This window comes from Medicago sativa, chromosome 6 (assembly GCF_051527215.1).
Source record: "Medicago sativa cultivar Bolivia chromosome 6, Bolivia_mono, whole genome shotgun sequence".
Lineage (NCBI taxonomy): Eukaryota > Viridiplantae > Streptophyta > Magnoliopsida > Fabales > Fabaceae > Medicago > Medicago sativa.
The window spans coordinates 81,394,224-81,412,429 of NC_140754.1; the positions used below are offsets into that span (position 1 = coordinate 81,394,224).

The 18,206-nt window shown below is 37.1% G+C and overlaps 1 protein-coding gene across 1 annotated transcript; it reads right to left on the bottom strand.

Annotated features, from left to right (window-relative positions):
- Window positions 1–1,669: 1,669 nt before the first annotated feature.
- LOC146917328 (uncharacterized) lies at window positions 1,670–5,109 on the bottom strand. The gene has a single exon (XM_085719143.1). The coding sequence runs from the start codon at window positions 4,833–4,835 to the stop codon at window positions 1,803–1,805; it is 3,033 nt and encodes a 1,010-aa protein (XP_085575269.1). The 5' UTR covers window positions 4,836–5,109; the 3' UTR covers window positions 1,670–1,802.
- Between the last annotated feature and the right edge of the window lie 13,097 nt (window positions 5,110–18,206).

The window sequence follows — 18,206 nt, forward strand, 5'->3', positions numbered from 1 at the left end:
GCAGGCTTCTCAAAGATGTACTTGATTGAGTCCATTCGGGATATCAACCAAGTTGCATGATTCACCATATAATGACGCATGCGTTTGGCAGCCCAAGCTAAAGCACAACAAGTCTTTTCAAGCATTGTATACCGAGTCTCACAGTCGGTGAATTTCTTGCTCAGATAGTAGATAGCATGCTCTTTCTTACCAGTCTCATCTTGTTGACCGAGAACACAACCCACTGAATCGTCTAACACTGATAGATACATAATCAAGGGCCTTCCTTCCACTGGTGGGACAAGGATAGGTGGTTCCAACAGGTATTCTTTAATGCTATCAAAAGCTTCCTGACATTCATCATTCCATACAACAGGCTGATTCTTTCTGAGCAATTTGAAAATTGGTCCACAAGTAGTGGTCATGTGAGATATGAATCTTGAAATATAGTTCAGACGTCCGAGGAAACCTCTGACTTGCTTTTCAGTTTGAGGGGCCGGCATCTCTCTGATGGCTCGGACTTTGTCAAGATCAACTTCAATGCCTCTCTGACTGACAATGAAGCCTAGCAACTTTCCAGATCGTACACCGAATGTGCACTTGTTAGGATTCAACCGTAGCTTGTACTTTCTCAGTCTTTCAAACATCTTTTTCAAATACACAACATGCTGCTCTTCATCACTTGATTTCACAATCATATCATCAACGTATACTTCAATCTCTTTGTGAATCATATCATGAAACAGAGTGGTCATACCCCTTTGATAGGTAGCACCAGCATTTATCAAGCCAAACGGCATCAACTTATAACAGAACGTTCCCCACGGGGTGATGAAGGACGTCTTTTCTCTATCTTCAGGTGACATTCGTATCTGATTATAACCAGAGAAACCATCCATAAAGGAGAACACTTTGGATTGAGCAGTACTGTCAACAAGCACATCAATATGAGGCAATGGGAAGTTGTCTTTTGGACTGGCTTTATTCAAATCTCTGTAATCAACGCACATTCGAACTTTCCCATCTTTCTTTGGCACTGGTACAATGTTGGCAATCCACTCAGGGTATTCAGCTGTCATGAGGAAACCCGCATCAATTTGCTTATGTACCTCGGCCTTGATTTTAAGAGCCATGTCTGGACGCGACCTTCTCAATTTCTGTTTGACAGGAGGACATTCAGGTCTTGTCGGTATTCGATGTTCCACAATCTTGGGATCTAGACCCGGCATATCTTCATAGGACCATGCAAAGACATCTGGATAATCATGGAGAAGCTGAATAATCTTCTTTTTCACTTCGGGCTCAAGTGCATCACCAATCTTGATCTCTCGCTTGTTCTCTTCAGTACCCAGGTTGATGAGTTCAATCTCTTCCTGGTGAGGCTGAATGGCTCTTTTTTCTTGCTCAAGCAGTCGAGTGATCTCATACGGTATCTCTTCATCATCATCATCCTCATCTTCAGCTTCATATACAGGGAATTCAAAATTTGGAGGAACCATAGGGTCACTGTGTTCAACGGGTTTATTATGGTTCAATCTGCATAATATGATTGGGATGATTTTTAGAAAAATGTTTTCTATGCAAATTTTTGAAATTAATAAGAAAATACAGATGTTTTTGGTTTTTTCTGGCATTACCATTATTTCCAAGAAAAAGGCACTAAAAGGTAAAAAAAAAAACAAAGAGTCGTGAGAAAAACGACAACTTTTATTGATAACGGCAATGCCGAAACAAACACGCCCTTACAATGATATCACTTTCGCCTTGGGCAGAGCGAAATGATTGTTATTTTGAAAACAAAAAAACATGAGCAACAAAACACATTACATGGAAGCATGCATGACTAAGGGAACATCAATGGCCTCCCAATTTCTCACAGTGCCTCCTGGTATAACAAATGTGGGCACATAACTACTTCCAGCAGCATCTTCAGTAATAGCATTGATGAACCCAGCACTGTAGAAAGTTCCCTTTGAAATACCAGAGGTTGGGGAGAATCCAAGGCCCTCTTTACGCTTGTTTTCCAGAATCTGAATCACTTTGCCCCAGCCAGCAGCTTGTCCTTCCCGAACAGCCTTCTGGGCATCCTTCAATGAAGCCATGCTAGCACCAGCCCTCCGGGGTTCTGCACCGTCAACAGTCAAGCCTTGAAATGACGTCCCTTCAGCGGACCCTGCTTCAACACAAGAGAAAGATGACACTTGGCTAACCAGATATGCTTCTTCACCATGCACAGTGACAATCTTACCATTCCTCATGAACTTGAGCTTCTGATGCAGAGTAGAAGTTACTGCTCCAGCGTCGTGGATCCACGGTCTTCCAAGGAGACAACTGTAAGAAGCATTGATGTCCATGACTTGGAAAGTAATCTGAAACGTCTCAGGACCAATGGTAATGGGCAAGTCTACTTCCCCGAGAACATCCTTGCGGGATCCATCAAAAGCTTTAACCAGATAGCTGCTACCCCTCAGAGAAATTCCATGATGACTCAATTGCCTTAGTGTGGACTCGGGCATTATATTCAACGATGATCCAGTGTCCACCAACACGTTGGATATCATATCAGACTTGCAGTGCACCGAGATATGTAGAGCCAAGTTGTGATGTTTCCCTGCTTCAGGGAGTTCATCGTCACCGAATCCCAAGCTATTGCAAGCGGTAATATTACCCACTATTCCATTGAATTGCTCCACAGAGACTTCATGATCAACATAGGCCTGCTCCAGTATCTTCATCAACACCTTCCTGTGAGCTTCCGAGCTCATGAGCAGAGACAAGATGGATATCTTTGATGGGGTTTGTAGCAGCTGGTCAACAATCTTATAGTCACTTTTCTTGATAAGCCTCAGGATTTCGTCCAGATTGGACTCTTCAATAGATTGGCCTGATGGGCCGGGGTTCTTATCAACAGGAGGAGCAACTGGTGGAGTTATCGTGGCAATAGGTGTAACCACCTTCTTTTGAAACAAGGGTGGACGGATTTTTCCGCTTCTCAGAGTTGTAACTTCACCGGCAACATTATCAACCATAGCTGGGGATACCAGAGGCACCTCCACTCCATTCTCAAGCATGGTCGCATTGTACTTGTAAGGAATTGCTCTCGTAGAGGCGTAAGATACCGGACCAGGTAACCTGATCACCAAAGGCTCAACACTCTTTGTCTGAGATACACTTTCAACAGGAGAGTCATGGAACACTGGCACAATGACACATACGTCACTGGCAATCAAGTGTTTGTCATCCATCAAGCTCTGGATATCACCTTGCACCACACAACAGCCCATAGGATTCTGCAGACATTCCGAACAAGAAGCATGATCATGTTTGAACAGAGAAGCCTGGCAAAGTTTGACATGTAACGGTACCAAGGGAGTAACAACATTGCGGACATCCAACATGGGATCCTCTTGAGGAACGGGGACTCTTTCAAAAGCCTCAATCATGTTAACAGCAGCATGGTTTGGAAGCGGATTGTCAAGGACATGAGGAACACTGTTCTCGAAAGTCAATCGTCCTTTTTCTATCAGGTCTTTCACGATATATTTCAGAGCAAAGCAACCTTCAACATCATGGCCTTGAACACCCTGATGGAATTCACATGTTAGGTCCTGTCGGAACCTGGGAGGCAATGGATTAGGCGGAGGCTTGCCTGGTCTGGTGACACAGTGTCCCTTAGCCAGTAGAGTTGGGAGCAGCTCACCATACCGCATTGGTATTGGTGGAAAAGAAGGTTTGGGTCGGGGACCCTGTTGTTGCTGCCGTTGCTGTTGAGCAGGAGGCTGTTGTTGTACTTGTTGAGCAATGGCATTGACGGGCACTGGTGGTTGACCCGGTGGCAGAGGATATTGCTGGTAGAATGGTGGGAAGAAAGGATGTTGAGAGTACTGCATGTAATGATAGGGCAAAGGTAATTGTGTAGCAGCTGTAGATGGGTTACCAGACACCATCCCTACATCAGATTCTTTCCTCTTATGATGACCATTACCATACTTCTTCGGTGCACTGTTTGAAGATTCACCCTTCTCAAGGACAATAATACCCTCTCGGACAGCCTCCTCCAGACGAGTTCCCATTGTAACCATATCAGAGAAGTTGTTTGGAGCAGAGACTATCATTCTCTCCTTATATTCCTTCTTCAGAGTCTTCAGGAATGTCTGTGTTAATTCTTCCTCATCAGGTCGAGGAGAAACACGGGCAGCTGCCCCTCTCCATCTCTGAGCATATTCACGGAATGTTTCATCTGACTTCTGAGATAGGGTTTTAAGAGAGTCCCTGTTTGGCTTCAGGCGGGTATTGAACTCATATTGACCTTCAAAAGCAGCAGCGAGTTCCTCAAAAGTATGAATGTTGCCTTTGCTCAGGCTAGTGTACCAATCTGCTGCATCATCTGTCAAGCTACTCTGGAAGCAATGGATCATCAGTGCATCATTATCGGCGTAGTTAGCCATCTTTCGGACATACCGGATAACATGGTTGTGTGGGCAAGAAGTTCCATTGTATTTGTCGAATTCTGGCTCTTTGAATTTCTTAGGAACCTCAAATTGGGATACCAAGCATAGATCGCGAGCTTTAGCAGGAGCACCATTGCTTCCCCGGCTAGCCTTGACCTCACGGAGTTCTCCAGCCAACTCCCTTAACTGTCTCTTCATAGCTTCCATTACGGGATCTTGTCCACGCGGAGTGTCAACATCAATCACCTGTTGCACAGTGTGTACAATAGGGTCGGTAACAACAGTAGTCACCTGAGGCATAGCAGTGGACACAGGAATCTGTCCTTGACCAGCAAAACCAGAGACACCAGCAGCAGTATTAGGAGAATAGAAAGGTGGGAGTCCATAAGGACGGCCGTTGGGCATAACAAACCGAGCATCAGTAGCCACAGTAGATAGTGGATAGAGGGAATCACCTCAGCAGTAACTGGTATAGAAGTGGCTGGTGGTTCTTGTGCAGCCATCATAGTGGACATAGCGTCATGAGCCTTAGCCAAGTCTTCTTTCATAGCAGTCAATTCGGCACGGAGCTGAGCATTTTCTTCTTCAAAGTTAGCCATAATCCTTCTCTTGTGAAATCTTGTCTGATGAATTCTATCTGGTTGGTAGACTTTGCGAGTACGAGCCACTTTTCAGACTGCGGCGGACAAAACCAGGAGGCAATGAGCACGAGAGAAGTTTTTTGTGACCAATGAATGCATATGATGCATGAAATGTGTTAATGCTTATGCAAAAAGACTCTTTTTGTGTTATCGAAGGGTTTTAGACAAATTAGAAACTTGTAAACATTACTAACAACAATTAACATGAACGGGAAACAAACAACCAACATATAGTTTTACAAGACAATTCCGACATAAACAAATGGAAATAACAACAAGAAAAAGAAGTCCTCAAGCATAGGAAGTGGAAGCATCATCCTCAGACTCAGACTCATAGCTGCAGTATCGTGCATAGAAGTCACGGGCACTCCTAGCCCTCTTGGAGTCCCTCATAAGCAACCTATCTTTCTCCTCAATCTCTCTCTCTTAGCCTTAGCTAACTCTTTCTTCAGTGTCAAGACCTCATGGGTTTGCTGCTCATCCTTTCCATCCAAAGTCATGATCAAGTTCTCAGCCTCATAGTATCTAGCTCTCCACTGATGCTTCTCCCGACTCTCCATAGCTAGATGTTCCTGATACATCTCCTGGGTAGGTGGGAGTAGAGGCAAAGGCATGGTAGGAATAGATGCAGACACATATCTCATAGAGGGGTAAGGCATACCAATCTCCTCAGCTTGGTTTATCACCCACTGTGTATAGGCCTCATGAGCAATACCGGACCTTACACCCATATGCTTCACCTCTTTCTTCCGAAGCTTAGACCAAGCTTCCATGAAATCCTCTCTAATTCCGGTGGGAGCACTGGAGTAGTGAAAGAAGTAAGGAGCTGTAGCAAGATTGATGGGCTTATCTTTCATCGGGAAACCAAATTGTCGCAAGGCGAGCTCCGGGTTATAGTTGATTCCACCCCGGGTACCAAGAAGAGGTACATTAAGAAACTTCCCACCACCAAAGATGATTTCCTTAACCCTAGAAGTGGGAGTAAGCCAAACCACTTCATTAGGAGTGAGAGCCATAATCCTCTGTGAAATAGACCAATTCTCCGGATTGTCGTGGAAAGATTCCGGAAGGTGCGAAATAAACCACCTATAGAGGAGAGGCACACAACAAAGAATGTATCCACGACCCTTGCCGGAACGATCGTGAATAGCATGATATGTGTCAGCTAGCAAGGTAGGAACCGGATTCTTGGAGTGGAAGATCATAATAGCATTCATGTCCACGAAGTCATCAAGATTCGGAAAGAGAATAAGCTCATAGATGAGAAGTGCAAGAATAGCCTCGAGAGTGTCCTGACAAGTGGTATTGAGGTTGGCTTTCCCAAGAAGATACTCTGAAGTGAACCCTCGGATACGTGCCTTAGTGACAAGATTCTTGGAGACATCGGAGGTTGTAAGGTGGAGATCCTTAGCAATAACCAAAGAAGTTGGAGGATGCTCAAGTCCCGCAAAGGGTACCCCCTTAGCAATAGCTAGACCCATCAAGTGAGAATAAGCCTCTAGAGTAGGCACCAACTGAAAGTCTGGAAAAGTAAAGCACCGATACCCCCGATCATAGAATTGCACTAGAGTGTGCACAAGCTTCTCATCCACATTAGTCTGGAGAATAGGAAGTAAAGCCCCATAACGGTGTCGGAAACCATTCGGATCCTCGACCTTGAGTGCCAAATCTCTCAAACTAGCCAAATCCACTTCCTTGAACTTGTAGGACTTAGTCATCTTCATTCCTACAATGTTTACAAATTCAACTTGTCTAAGCCCTTCGATAACAATGCATGACAAAAGTTTATGCATGTATGCATGTATGCATGAATGCATGATTATGTTCAAGTTCGGAGAAAACATGGTGGGTTGAAGTTCAAAGTCGAGGAGTCATGGGTGGACACGGCGTCCGGTGAAACTAGGGCTTTAGGATAATAGTAACCGGGTTCTAAAAAAAGTTCCCAAGTTGCAACCTCTCCGACGTATATCACGGTGTCACGAGACAACACTCGCTCCATGATTATCCGTGGAAGGTCTAACTTGAGTGTAGTATCGCGTGACGACTAAAACTCGAGACAACACTCGGTTTAGCCTCCGCACTACATCCTAGAAAATGGCCATGGATGGGTTTGGTTATCTACGGTTCATAACGTCATAGAACAATTAGAAGTAAAGTGCCTAAACGCGACAACACGCGCCGACAACATCACCCCCAAAATGCCTCAGCTATGTGGGATTGATCGCATAATCCAAAACACGAGGCAACCCCCGGAATGAATTGTCGATTATATCCCCCCTAAATCCTAAGTTCACTCAGCCCGGGTGCAGGACTTTTGATATTCTCACCCCACACGTTTTGCAAGAATTTAAACATTTATTCACATAGGAAAGCAAGTAAAGGAAGCAAGTAAAAAGAGCGCAAGCGTGGAAATAAAGACTAGGCGTAACTCTCGAATCTCCCCAGTGAAGTCGCCAGCTGTTTTATCTTGGTTTTCGGGTGTCAAACATTGATTACGTTTGAACCTTTTAAACCGGTGATATCTTATTTTTTCTTGGGAAGGGAAAAAGTAAGCAAAACCCTTGAGAATCGAGGTCCGGGAGTTGTTTTCGCTATGGGAAGGTGTTAGGCACCCATAACGACTATAGTATCCTATAGGAACCGTCTTTACTTTCTACGCGCGCGCTTTATTTTTAAATGCTATTTGAAAATATTTATTTAAACCTAAAGGTATTCTAAGTGAAGAATTGGAGGGAGAAGAATGTGTTTGGATTTTTATTTTAGTTGAATTGAAGGAATTTTGTTCCTTGCCTACGTACCCGTTTAAGGGATCAAATCCACCGTAGTTCTCTTCCAAAAATGTTTTTGTTTTTGTTGGTTGATTTTAAGTTTGAAAATGGGATTTTGAAGAATGAGAGAGAGAGGCCTCAAGGGCATGAGATTATGAAATTGTGAGGTTGAATTAGTCATTTGCAAAAGAAGTCAAGTATGATTATTTTTCATTGAGATTTGATTAAGAAAATGAAAAGGAAAATCAATGGGGTTTTGACCCCAAGGTTTATTTGGAAAATGGTTTGAGTGAAGTTTGTTCATGTTTTTTTTGGAAAAAAAATTGATTTTTATAAGTATGAATCCTAGGCATTCATCTAAACATACAATCCTAAACATACATCTAAACATGCATATTCTAGCTATATACCTAAAGTGATGTGTGTGCATGTGTCGGTGCTTGTGTCGGTGTACATCATTAGAGTCCATTGTCCTTATTACATCATTGGCCTAGATACATTCTATGGCCTCTTTGCCAAGAAATTAAAAGCATAGGAATATTACAAAATTCCTAAGTGTTACATTCTAACTTTGGTACAAATTAAATTGCAAGAAAAATAGAGATGAATATGGGATGAAATGGAGATGCTTATGATGAATATGAAACATGAAATGAAAAGGTTAGTAGCATAAGGCAATATCAAAAGGAATAAAGCAAGAAAGACACTATAACATAAAGGATGGAAAACAAACCAAAATAAAGGCAAAATGAGTGCAAACATGACTAAAAATTGTTCATAAAGTGCAAGGTCCATGTGACCTATAATTCTCACATTCCAATACACTTTTAAAGGTTTAGAATCAAATTTTGGAATGGGAACTTAGGCAACATGACTAACTTGACATTTTAGAAACAAACCTAAGCACATTTACATTATTTATTTACATAAGTGACTTGTAAACTAAGTAACCTACCAAGATTCACAATTATGCAACAATATCAAACACAAACAGCAGCTAAAACCCTATGAAATCAAGTGGTATAGGTCACGAATATTCATCAAGCAATTTGGGTTAAAATCAAGCAAATTTCATTCATTTTTAGCACAAAATACCTCAAAATAGTAAGAAAATTAGCCACATTATGTTCATCAATTTTTTAATATGCAAGATTATCACAAGAACACCACAAAGTTATCAAGAAATGTGTATGAAAATTTTTAGAATTCTTAAGGCATTTTTAGACACAAAACATATAAAATTTCACAATTTTTAACCAAAATAGTAAACAATTGTCAAGAAAAATATCACACACTTTTTTAACCAAGATTCAACATATGACAAAATCACAAAAATATCAAGAAAATGATTAAGAACACATAGGAATTTTTTAGGAATTTTTAAAGGATTTTTTAGGCTAAAAAGTGCAAGAAAATTACTAATTCTAACAAGAATAGCAAAAAAATGCTTCAAATATTTTTCTCAGGCTGCAGCACAAAAAATGTCACAAAAATGTTAAGAAAAATATCAAGAAACACATATGAAAAATTCTAGGATTTTTATGAACAATTTTGGACAAACAGAGGTGTAAAAAACAAGATCCAGTGGTGCACATAGCAGAAAATAAGCAAAAACGAAAGATCTGTGAAGAACAGACGTCCAGGCCCAAACAGAGATGGATCCTGGATCATCCAAACGCACCAGGGGCGTTGGATTGATCCAGCCCCTCTTAAACCTAGATCTGATGGTCCAAAGGCCAGGGGAACACGCTACTATGGTGTACGCGCGCGCGTGGGATGCACTGGCATGGTATAAAAACGAATTTTAGAGAGAAGTCACACAAAACACACATACATTTCTCTCTCTAGGTTATCCTAGAGAGAGAAGCTCTGCGAACAACAAGACGAGGAAGACGATCGGAGCTTGCTCCGGTGCGGTGGTTCGCCGGCGGCGCCACCGTACCGGAGCATTTTTTTTAACGTTTTTCAAGTTTCTTTATACCAAAATAACCGTCTCATCTTCCTCGTCCCCATTCTGGCCTTGGATTTTCGAGGAGCATACTCAAATGTCCTAGATCTAAACTTCTAACTTCTGGACATTTCAAACGAAAAAATGAACGGTAGGAGATAAGAGTCAATACCTTTCGTTCGTTTGGACTGGCAATTTCCTTCTCCTTCTTTGTGATTCACGAATCCTTCTTTCTTCTTCTCCTTTGCACTTCTGAGTAACCGAATTGGTTACAAGCTTGTAACGAACTCAGGTTGTGATTTCTTGATTCGAGCTTGTGATGTGCTTGCGTTTGATTCGTGATTAGAATTGAACTCAGATTTTGTGATTTTGATGCTGGAATTTGAGTTTGAATTCGCGAATTGTTGTTGTTGATGAACAATTTGCGAATTGATTCGCAATTGATGTGATTTCTGGTGTTTTCGTGGATTTTGTGACGTGAATTGTTGATGATGACTCTGTATTGATGCTGGATTGGAATCTGAGAAAGTTTGTTAGGGTTCTTGGATGATGAAGTTCTTGATGAACTTCGATGTGTTCATCCCTTTTTTCTGTGTTTGATCTGTTTTGGCAGGAGAGAGAACCGTGATTGTGTTTGTGATGAGTTGGAATCTAATGAATGGATCTGTGATGAGTTGGCCTGTGAGTCAGCTTTTATAGCTGATGACTGTAATGCCTGGACCAATAACAAACTGCCATGTGGCGTAACTAACTTTTGGACAAATAAAAGACTGACATGTGGCACTGGACTATGACTTGGACAAAAATGGACTAAAATGCAATTTTTAGGAATTTAGGACTAAAAAATAAAATAAAAGGAATTAAAATTGGTAATTGGAAAATAACGTAAAGTGAAACGATTAAAATTGACAAAACGGACTAAAACGAACCAATGGCCTAAATGAGGTACTTTAAAGTAACCTCTCTCTGCCGAAATTTTGTGTGAAATGACCAAAATGCCCCTGGGGCTAAAACGACTAAAAAAGACTCAAATGCAATTTTAAAATGATTTGTTTAACAAGGGATTAAAGCAAGAACTTATACAAGCAAAATTAAAAGACTCAGAGACAAAAATTTTTTAGAATTTAAACAGGGCTTTAACACATGAAAAGACTAAAATGCCCCTAGGGGCAAAACTGACTCAAAATGACTTCAAATGCAATTTTTGAACTGGATTTTGACATGGAATTGAAATGAGGACTTATTCAAACTACTTGAAAGGACTCAACCAAATTTTTAAAAGACTGAAAGAAATTTTAACACAGGAAATGACTAAAATGCCCCTAGGGGCTCAACTGATATTTTTGAAATGAATTTTGACATGAGATTGAAACAAGGAAAGACTCAAACAATTTTCAAGGATTAAAATGAGTTGGTTGCAGGAAATGACTAAAATACCCTTCTATGTGAATTTTGCAAATAATATTGAAATAAAATGCAGGGAAAGATGTAATTGATCAGAGACAAATCAAATGACTTATAATGCAGGAAAAGAAGGATTGAATAAGTATTTTTAAGTCCAAAATTAGGGTATAACAGGGGTAAAATAAATTCCCTTTTAAAAATTATGAAATAGTTATGAAAACATCGTACGAGATGTTATAGAACCTCGAAGAGGTAAGAAAGCTAGAATAGCTAAAAAGTATGAACTTGGTTTATACATTGGAAGAAGATCCATTAAGCCTTAAAAAACTATATCCTTAATGGATGTTGAATTATGGCAAGAAGCAATAAACGATGAAATGGATTTTCTAGAGTCTAACAAAACATGACTCTTGATTGACTTGCCTTATAGTTGCAAAACTAATCGGTTGTATTTGAATTTTGGAAAAGGAAACTAAAACCTGATGGGACGGTTGATGAATACAAGGCTCTCCTTGTAGTCAAAGGTTTCAGAAAAAGAAAAAAATATAGACCTCTTCGATACTCATTCACCAGACACTAGAATCATATCCATAAGAGTACTAGTCCCTTTAGCCGCCGTTCATAACTCGATAGTACTCCAAATGGATGTGAAAGTTGCTTTTTTATGGTGAACTAGAAGAAGAAATCTATATGGAACAACCTGAAAATTTTTGCGATTCATGGACAAGAAAACAAGGTATGTAAGTTAGATAATTCTTTGTGAGGTCTAAAATAAACTCTTAAGGAATGACATGAAAAATTTGACATTCTAATGCTATCGAATGAGTATGAAGTGAATGAAAGTGACAAATAATATTTGCAAGATCATATGTCTCTATGAAGACGACTTGCTCATATTTGGTTTAAAGATTCATGTTATGAATTATATGAAATCATTGTTTATCAACAACATTGATAAGAAAGACCTAGACAAAGGTGAAGTAATTCTTGGTTTCAAGATTACTAGATCAGAAAAGAGAACTTTTTTTGGTAAATCTCACAAAGTTGAGAAGATCTTACGGAAATGTTATTATTTGAGTGTAAACTTGCAAGCATATATTATGATCCAAGTGTAAGAACACTTGAGATGATGTTAAACAAATAGAATATGCGAGCATCATTGGCAGTCCTTAGGTAAGCCATCGAATGTATTAGACCCGACGTTACTGATGTCGTGAAACTATTGTGCAAGTTTACTAGTCGACGGATGAGAAGCATTGCTATGCTATTGAAAGAGTCACGAGGTGCCTTAAGAAGACTATGACTCTAGGATTTCTTCATTAGGAGTAACCTATTGTACTTAAATGGTACAAGATATAAAATAGAACATCTTTCAGATGAGTATTAAAGCGACCAGTGACTGCACATTGAGCATCACTATAGGAGTTGTTTGTTTAAACAAATGATATTGACTCAGTCCACTATGGAATGAATCTGAGATGAGAACACTAGAGAAAACTAGTGGAGAAGCAAGTTGATAAGATGCTTGCTAGTTGAGATCCCTTAGTGGATAAAACAGTTTCCAGAAGTGTTAATTTATTGTGATAGTACTACAGCTATTACAAAAATTGAGAATCGTTAGTACAATGGAAAGAGACGATAATTAAGGAACGAACACATAAAGGGTTAGAGAGCTAGCTACTCTCAAAAGGAACGGTTAAAGTAGATCATGTACTGATAAAGAATTAGTCAATCCTTTGGCGAAAGGAATTACTAAAAAGAAAGTGCTAAACACATCCAATAGGATGGGACTAATGCCCAAAGGTCACAAGTGATGGTAACCCGACCTACATGATTGGAGATCCGAAGAAATGGGTTCAATGGGTAATAACAAGTCACAAGTGATAGAACATGCTATGATAAAAGTATGAAATCATGATTACTGCAGCGACAGAAGGATGAGATAATAGAAACTCTTAATGAGATCTATAATCTATGTTGAGTGGAGTACATAGCTACAGGAGTACTCCTGATAGACTCACCTATACGAATGTGGAACAAAGGCCGGTTCCTTTGGTATTCGGGGCAGAATACCTAGAGCGTTCGTTAAAACCGGGATACACGTGCATGTCCATAAACGCACGGGCTTTTAGAATACACCTTATGAAAAGGTTTGTGTGTGGGTTCTATGTCTTAGATAGAGTTCAATGCTGGAAGCAACTCTTGTAAATCGGAATATTATCCGTTATGCAAAGGTTCAAGTTGTAGGCGACACCTTTGTTTATTAGCAACCTTATAGAAACGTTTTGGCGTTATTATTGAAACCATTTTTTAAATTCAAGTGGGGGATTGTTGGAACATTAGTGCGATGTTGGAAAATAAATTGGAAGATTAAACACCAAGTAATTATACTTTGATATAATGTTGTGTGAATTGAAAAAATAAAGTGTGGGGGTCCCACATAAAATAGAACTCACACATTAGTAGTGTTTAAATTGCGGTATTTAATTTTAAATATTTGATAATGATAAAAATAATAGTGATTATTATTTTTATTCGAGAATATCACTTCCCATAAATTTAGCTTATGGTGGTTGTGATAAAAACAAACTATTGGTTTTGACTCCAAGAGTAAGTGTAATTTCTTACTCCAAATCTTGATCTTTAATTCCAATTTTGGTTAATGGCTTAGATTAATTGATATTGTAGGCTTTAATTCCATTCTTTATTGTAATCAACACTTATTTCCACAAAATAACAAAACAATAAATGTATTTTAATTGATTGATTTTTTTTCCTTCTTCCATAGCTTTTTATTTTGTTTCACGCTAAAAGAATGTTTGAGGTTAACTTAAAATCCTTTCCTTCAATTAAAAATTTCAAGATTCACTCATATACTTTTTTTACGCTAAAAGATTTTTTTTTCCCCCATTGATTTTTTTCTTCTCGCTTTACTTTTTTTTACGCTAAGAATTTACGCTAAAAGATTTTTTTTCTCCCATTAATTTTTTTCTTCGCCCTTTAATTTTTTTTTACGCTAGGAAAATTGCATATATTTTTTTTTAAATAATAGCATATTTATTCTTCTTCCGTTACTATTTTTTATACGACATATTTTTTTTTTTGCTTTCTTCATTATAATCCTAATCTTTTCTTATATTTTTTGTAAACACACATTTTTGTACTAATCTGTCACTGAAAAAAAAAGACGATAGAGGAAGTAACCCTGATCTTTTCTTATATCTAATTCATTTACAATAATTGCATAAAAAAATAAATAAATTTGTGTATTTTCTTATATAAATAATGACAAATTAAAATAATCATCTCCATTGTAGTTAGTTTTTGTTGTCATGGACATACATAGATGATGATGTTATTTGAGAAATAAAATGGAAGAAGAAGAAGAAAAATCAATCAATTAAAAGACATTTATTGTTTTGTTATTTTGTGGTGATAAGTGTTGACTACAATAAAAAATAGAATTAAAGCCTACCATATCAATTAATCTAAGCCACTAACCAAAATTGTAATTAAATGTGATTTGGTGTAGGATATTACACTTACTCTTGAAGTCACAATATCCCCACCCTATATATATATATATATATATATATATATATATATATATATATATATATATATATATATATAGGACTGTTAACTTGCACCCACCTAAAAACACTAAGGTGCAAGTTAACAAGCTACACCTACTAGTTATTTACCAAAAACCCACTACTATCCTTTTCAAATATGTTTTAAGTAAAGGATAAACTTATAAATTTGCTTTTATTTTATTTCTTAAACAAACAAAATATTGCTACCTCACTGTACATGTTTTTTTTTAAGGAAAATGCTAACAAGTGCCCTAAGGGCATTGTTTAAGCATCTAAAAGTAGCAATTTTTGCATTGAAAATTGTACGGTTATGACTTTAAAAAGTGTTTGACTTGTATTTTCAAGACATAGTTTCTTTTTTTGGGTTCCTTAAACAATGCCCTTAGGGCACTTGTTAGCAAGACCCTTTTTTTAAGGATGTTTTGTACATGTTCTAGAGCCATGACTATTAACAAAAAACAAAAAACGTTAACCACTTATCAGTGAAGGCTTTATTTTTTCCATCGTTACCCATTAATTACTGAAGCCTTTTTTTTTTTTTCAAACTAGTTTTTTTTTTTTTTACACTTTACGTTACCCATTAATTAGTAATTACTGAAGGCACTTTTTTTTTTCTTTTTCAAACTAGTATTTTTGCTGGTGCTTTTTACGTTACCCATTAATTAATGTTTATTGTTTCCTCAGTTTTCAATTTGTTGAGTTTTGTTGATCACTGCATTTCGTTATTTTACAGGCCATGTTTTTTTGGATCATAGTATATTTTCTAAGGAAGGAAAAAAAAACCCATGAAAAACTAGAGTAATTTAACACAACAGGTAAATGGAAAATAAATGGATTCAACGTTGTTGGAAAAACGGTTACAACATGTTTCAAAAAATTATTGTTTTTTTAATCAACTAAATTTACAAAACTATCCTTCTATTTAAAATTGATTTGAATAATGACAAATGGGCTTTTTGGTAAATAACTAATAGGTGTAGCTTGTTAACTTGCACCTTAGTGTTTTTAGGTGGCTGCAAGTTAACAGCCCCCATATATATATATATATATATATATATATATATGGGTTATGATAGAAGACACCTTTTGTGAAGGTGTCTTTTATCAAGTTACTCTATGAGCATTTGTTAAAAGACACCAACTACTTTTTATGAAGGTGTCTTTTATCAAAGTTATAACTAAAAAAGTGAAAATCACACCTTGAGGTGTGACTTGATAAAAGACACCACACTACTTTTTATGAAGGTGTCTTCTAACATAACCCTATATATATATATATATATATCAAGTGAGAATGCCTTTCATATATGAGAATGATAGGAATGATTTTCAACCTTTGGATTAAAAGCAGATGTCTGAGATTAAAATACTTAATGAAAATAGCATGTGCCTCTTCTTTTCTTGCTCACGCGCGTCTCTTCTTCTTCTTCTTCTTCTTCTTCTTCCTGCATGTGTCTTCTTCTTCCTGGCATGGCAAGATGGATGCAGCAAACAAACCTCTTTGTGGCAGTTTTCGTTTCTCATCAAATTATTTTATTTTTTATTTTTTTCATTACACACAAACTCCCTTGTATCCTTTTTCTGTAAGCATGTGTTAGTTTCTTTCCCTATTTTTCTTTCACCCATTTTTTTGTATTTCAAGTAAACATAAACAATGAACTCATCAATTCTCTATTCAAATTAGTTAGTTTTTCATATTTCTAAACTCTTAAATTCTTTGATCACACAATCTTTTTTTTTCCTTTACTTTTTTCTTATGTTGTGGAAGAACCAATTCACGATTGACGGGAGAGATCACCGTTTCATTCCTGCAAAGATGAATCGGCAGTTTTTGACTGCGAGAAGGTGATGTTGAATGTTTTCTGAATGTATTTGATACACAATCGTTAACACCTCCCTCATTAATTTTAAACACAACACTAAATCCCAAAATCAAAGATTGAAATTAGAAGAAGAACTTTCAGGAACTAATTAGATTGAAGAAGAATTGAACACAAATCCTTATTCCAAAAAGAAGTCAAGGGAGAAGAAAATGAAGAAAGAAAGGCAAAACTGTAAACGACGAAGAAAGGGAGAGAAGAAGAAGAAAGTCAAGGGGAGATAGTAGAGTGTGAAGAAGTATGATGGAGAAAATTTGTACAACGAGAATGAGGAAAGAGAGTAACTCACGTGACTGACTTAATAGTTGTTTTAATCTCAGCCATAAGCTTTTAATCCAATGGTTGAAAATCATTCCTATCATTCTCACATATAAAAGGTATTCTCACTTGATATGTTGATATGTCCCCTATATATATACACCCTCCGGTCACTAATATAAGCAAAAATCCACTTTCTAGGTTCATTCAAAAAATGATGTATGTAGCCTATAATAAAGACTACATACATCATTAATTGAATGAACCTAAAAATTTGATTTTTGCTTATATTGATGACCGGAGGGTGTATATATATGGGTTTGTCAGAATATACCCACTCATTTTCATGAAGGTCTATTTTAGCAAGATGCACCTTTTATTTTGGACCACAAACCCCATTTTTTGTTTTTTGGAAAAGACAAAATCAAAGGACATGATTGTAATTGGCTTCTGTTTGGGTCCCACTCCTTCTCTTTCTTAATTGTTTTGGCCACTATTATCCTCTCTCTCAATTCACGTTCTCTACTTTGCTGGGTTTTTGTTCATCTTCCCAAATTTTTCAAAAGCACAAAACCAAACTAATTTCATTGGAAGGAAGAAAAAAGAAATTCTGATTCAAATAAAAAGAAAGTTCGTAAAAAAAGAAAGAAGAGGAGGCATCTATTTTCTAATTATAAAACTTAATGTCTACCAAAAATACAATCTTATCCCTTTTTAATTTTTTGACACGTCATCAAAATTATATCCTTCTGTGTCTTTTACTTCATCATCCCTCTATTTTTTCTCTTTTAAAACCAAATTAAAACAAACTCATTCGATAAAAAACACTAACTTAATCTTTTTTTAAATAACAAACAAACTTAATCTTTTTTTTTCTAATTATATCTATTCTCTAATTATGAAACTTAATGTGTATCAAAAATACAATATTACCCCTTCTTAATTTTTTGAGTCGTCATCAAAATTATATCCTTTTGTGTCTTTTGCTTTAACCTCCTCCTATATTTTCTCTCTTAAAAAAAAATTAAAACAAACACACTTGATAAAACACACTAACTTAATCTTTTTTAAAAGAACAAACAAACTTAATTTTAATCTCAATCAAAATAAATTTTTCTATAATTCAACTTCTAAATATTTACAAAGTTAAAAACAATTTACAATCTATTATCTTGGTCTAATTTTTAAAGTTAATCTTTCTCTAATTATTAAAGATGTAATTTTGTAACAAAAAAACTATTTTTTATAGTTGTATCCCAACAAATTAAATTATTTAAAACA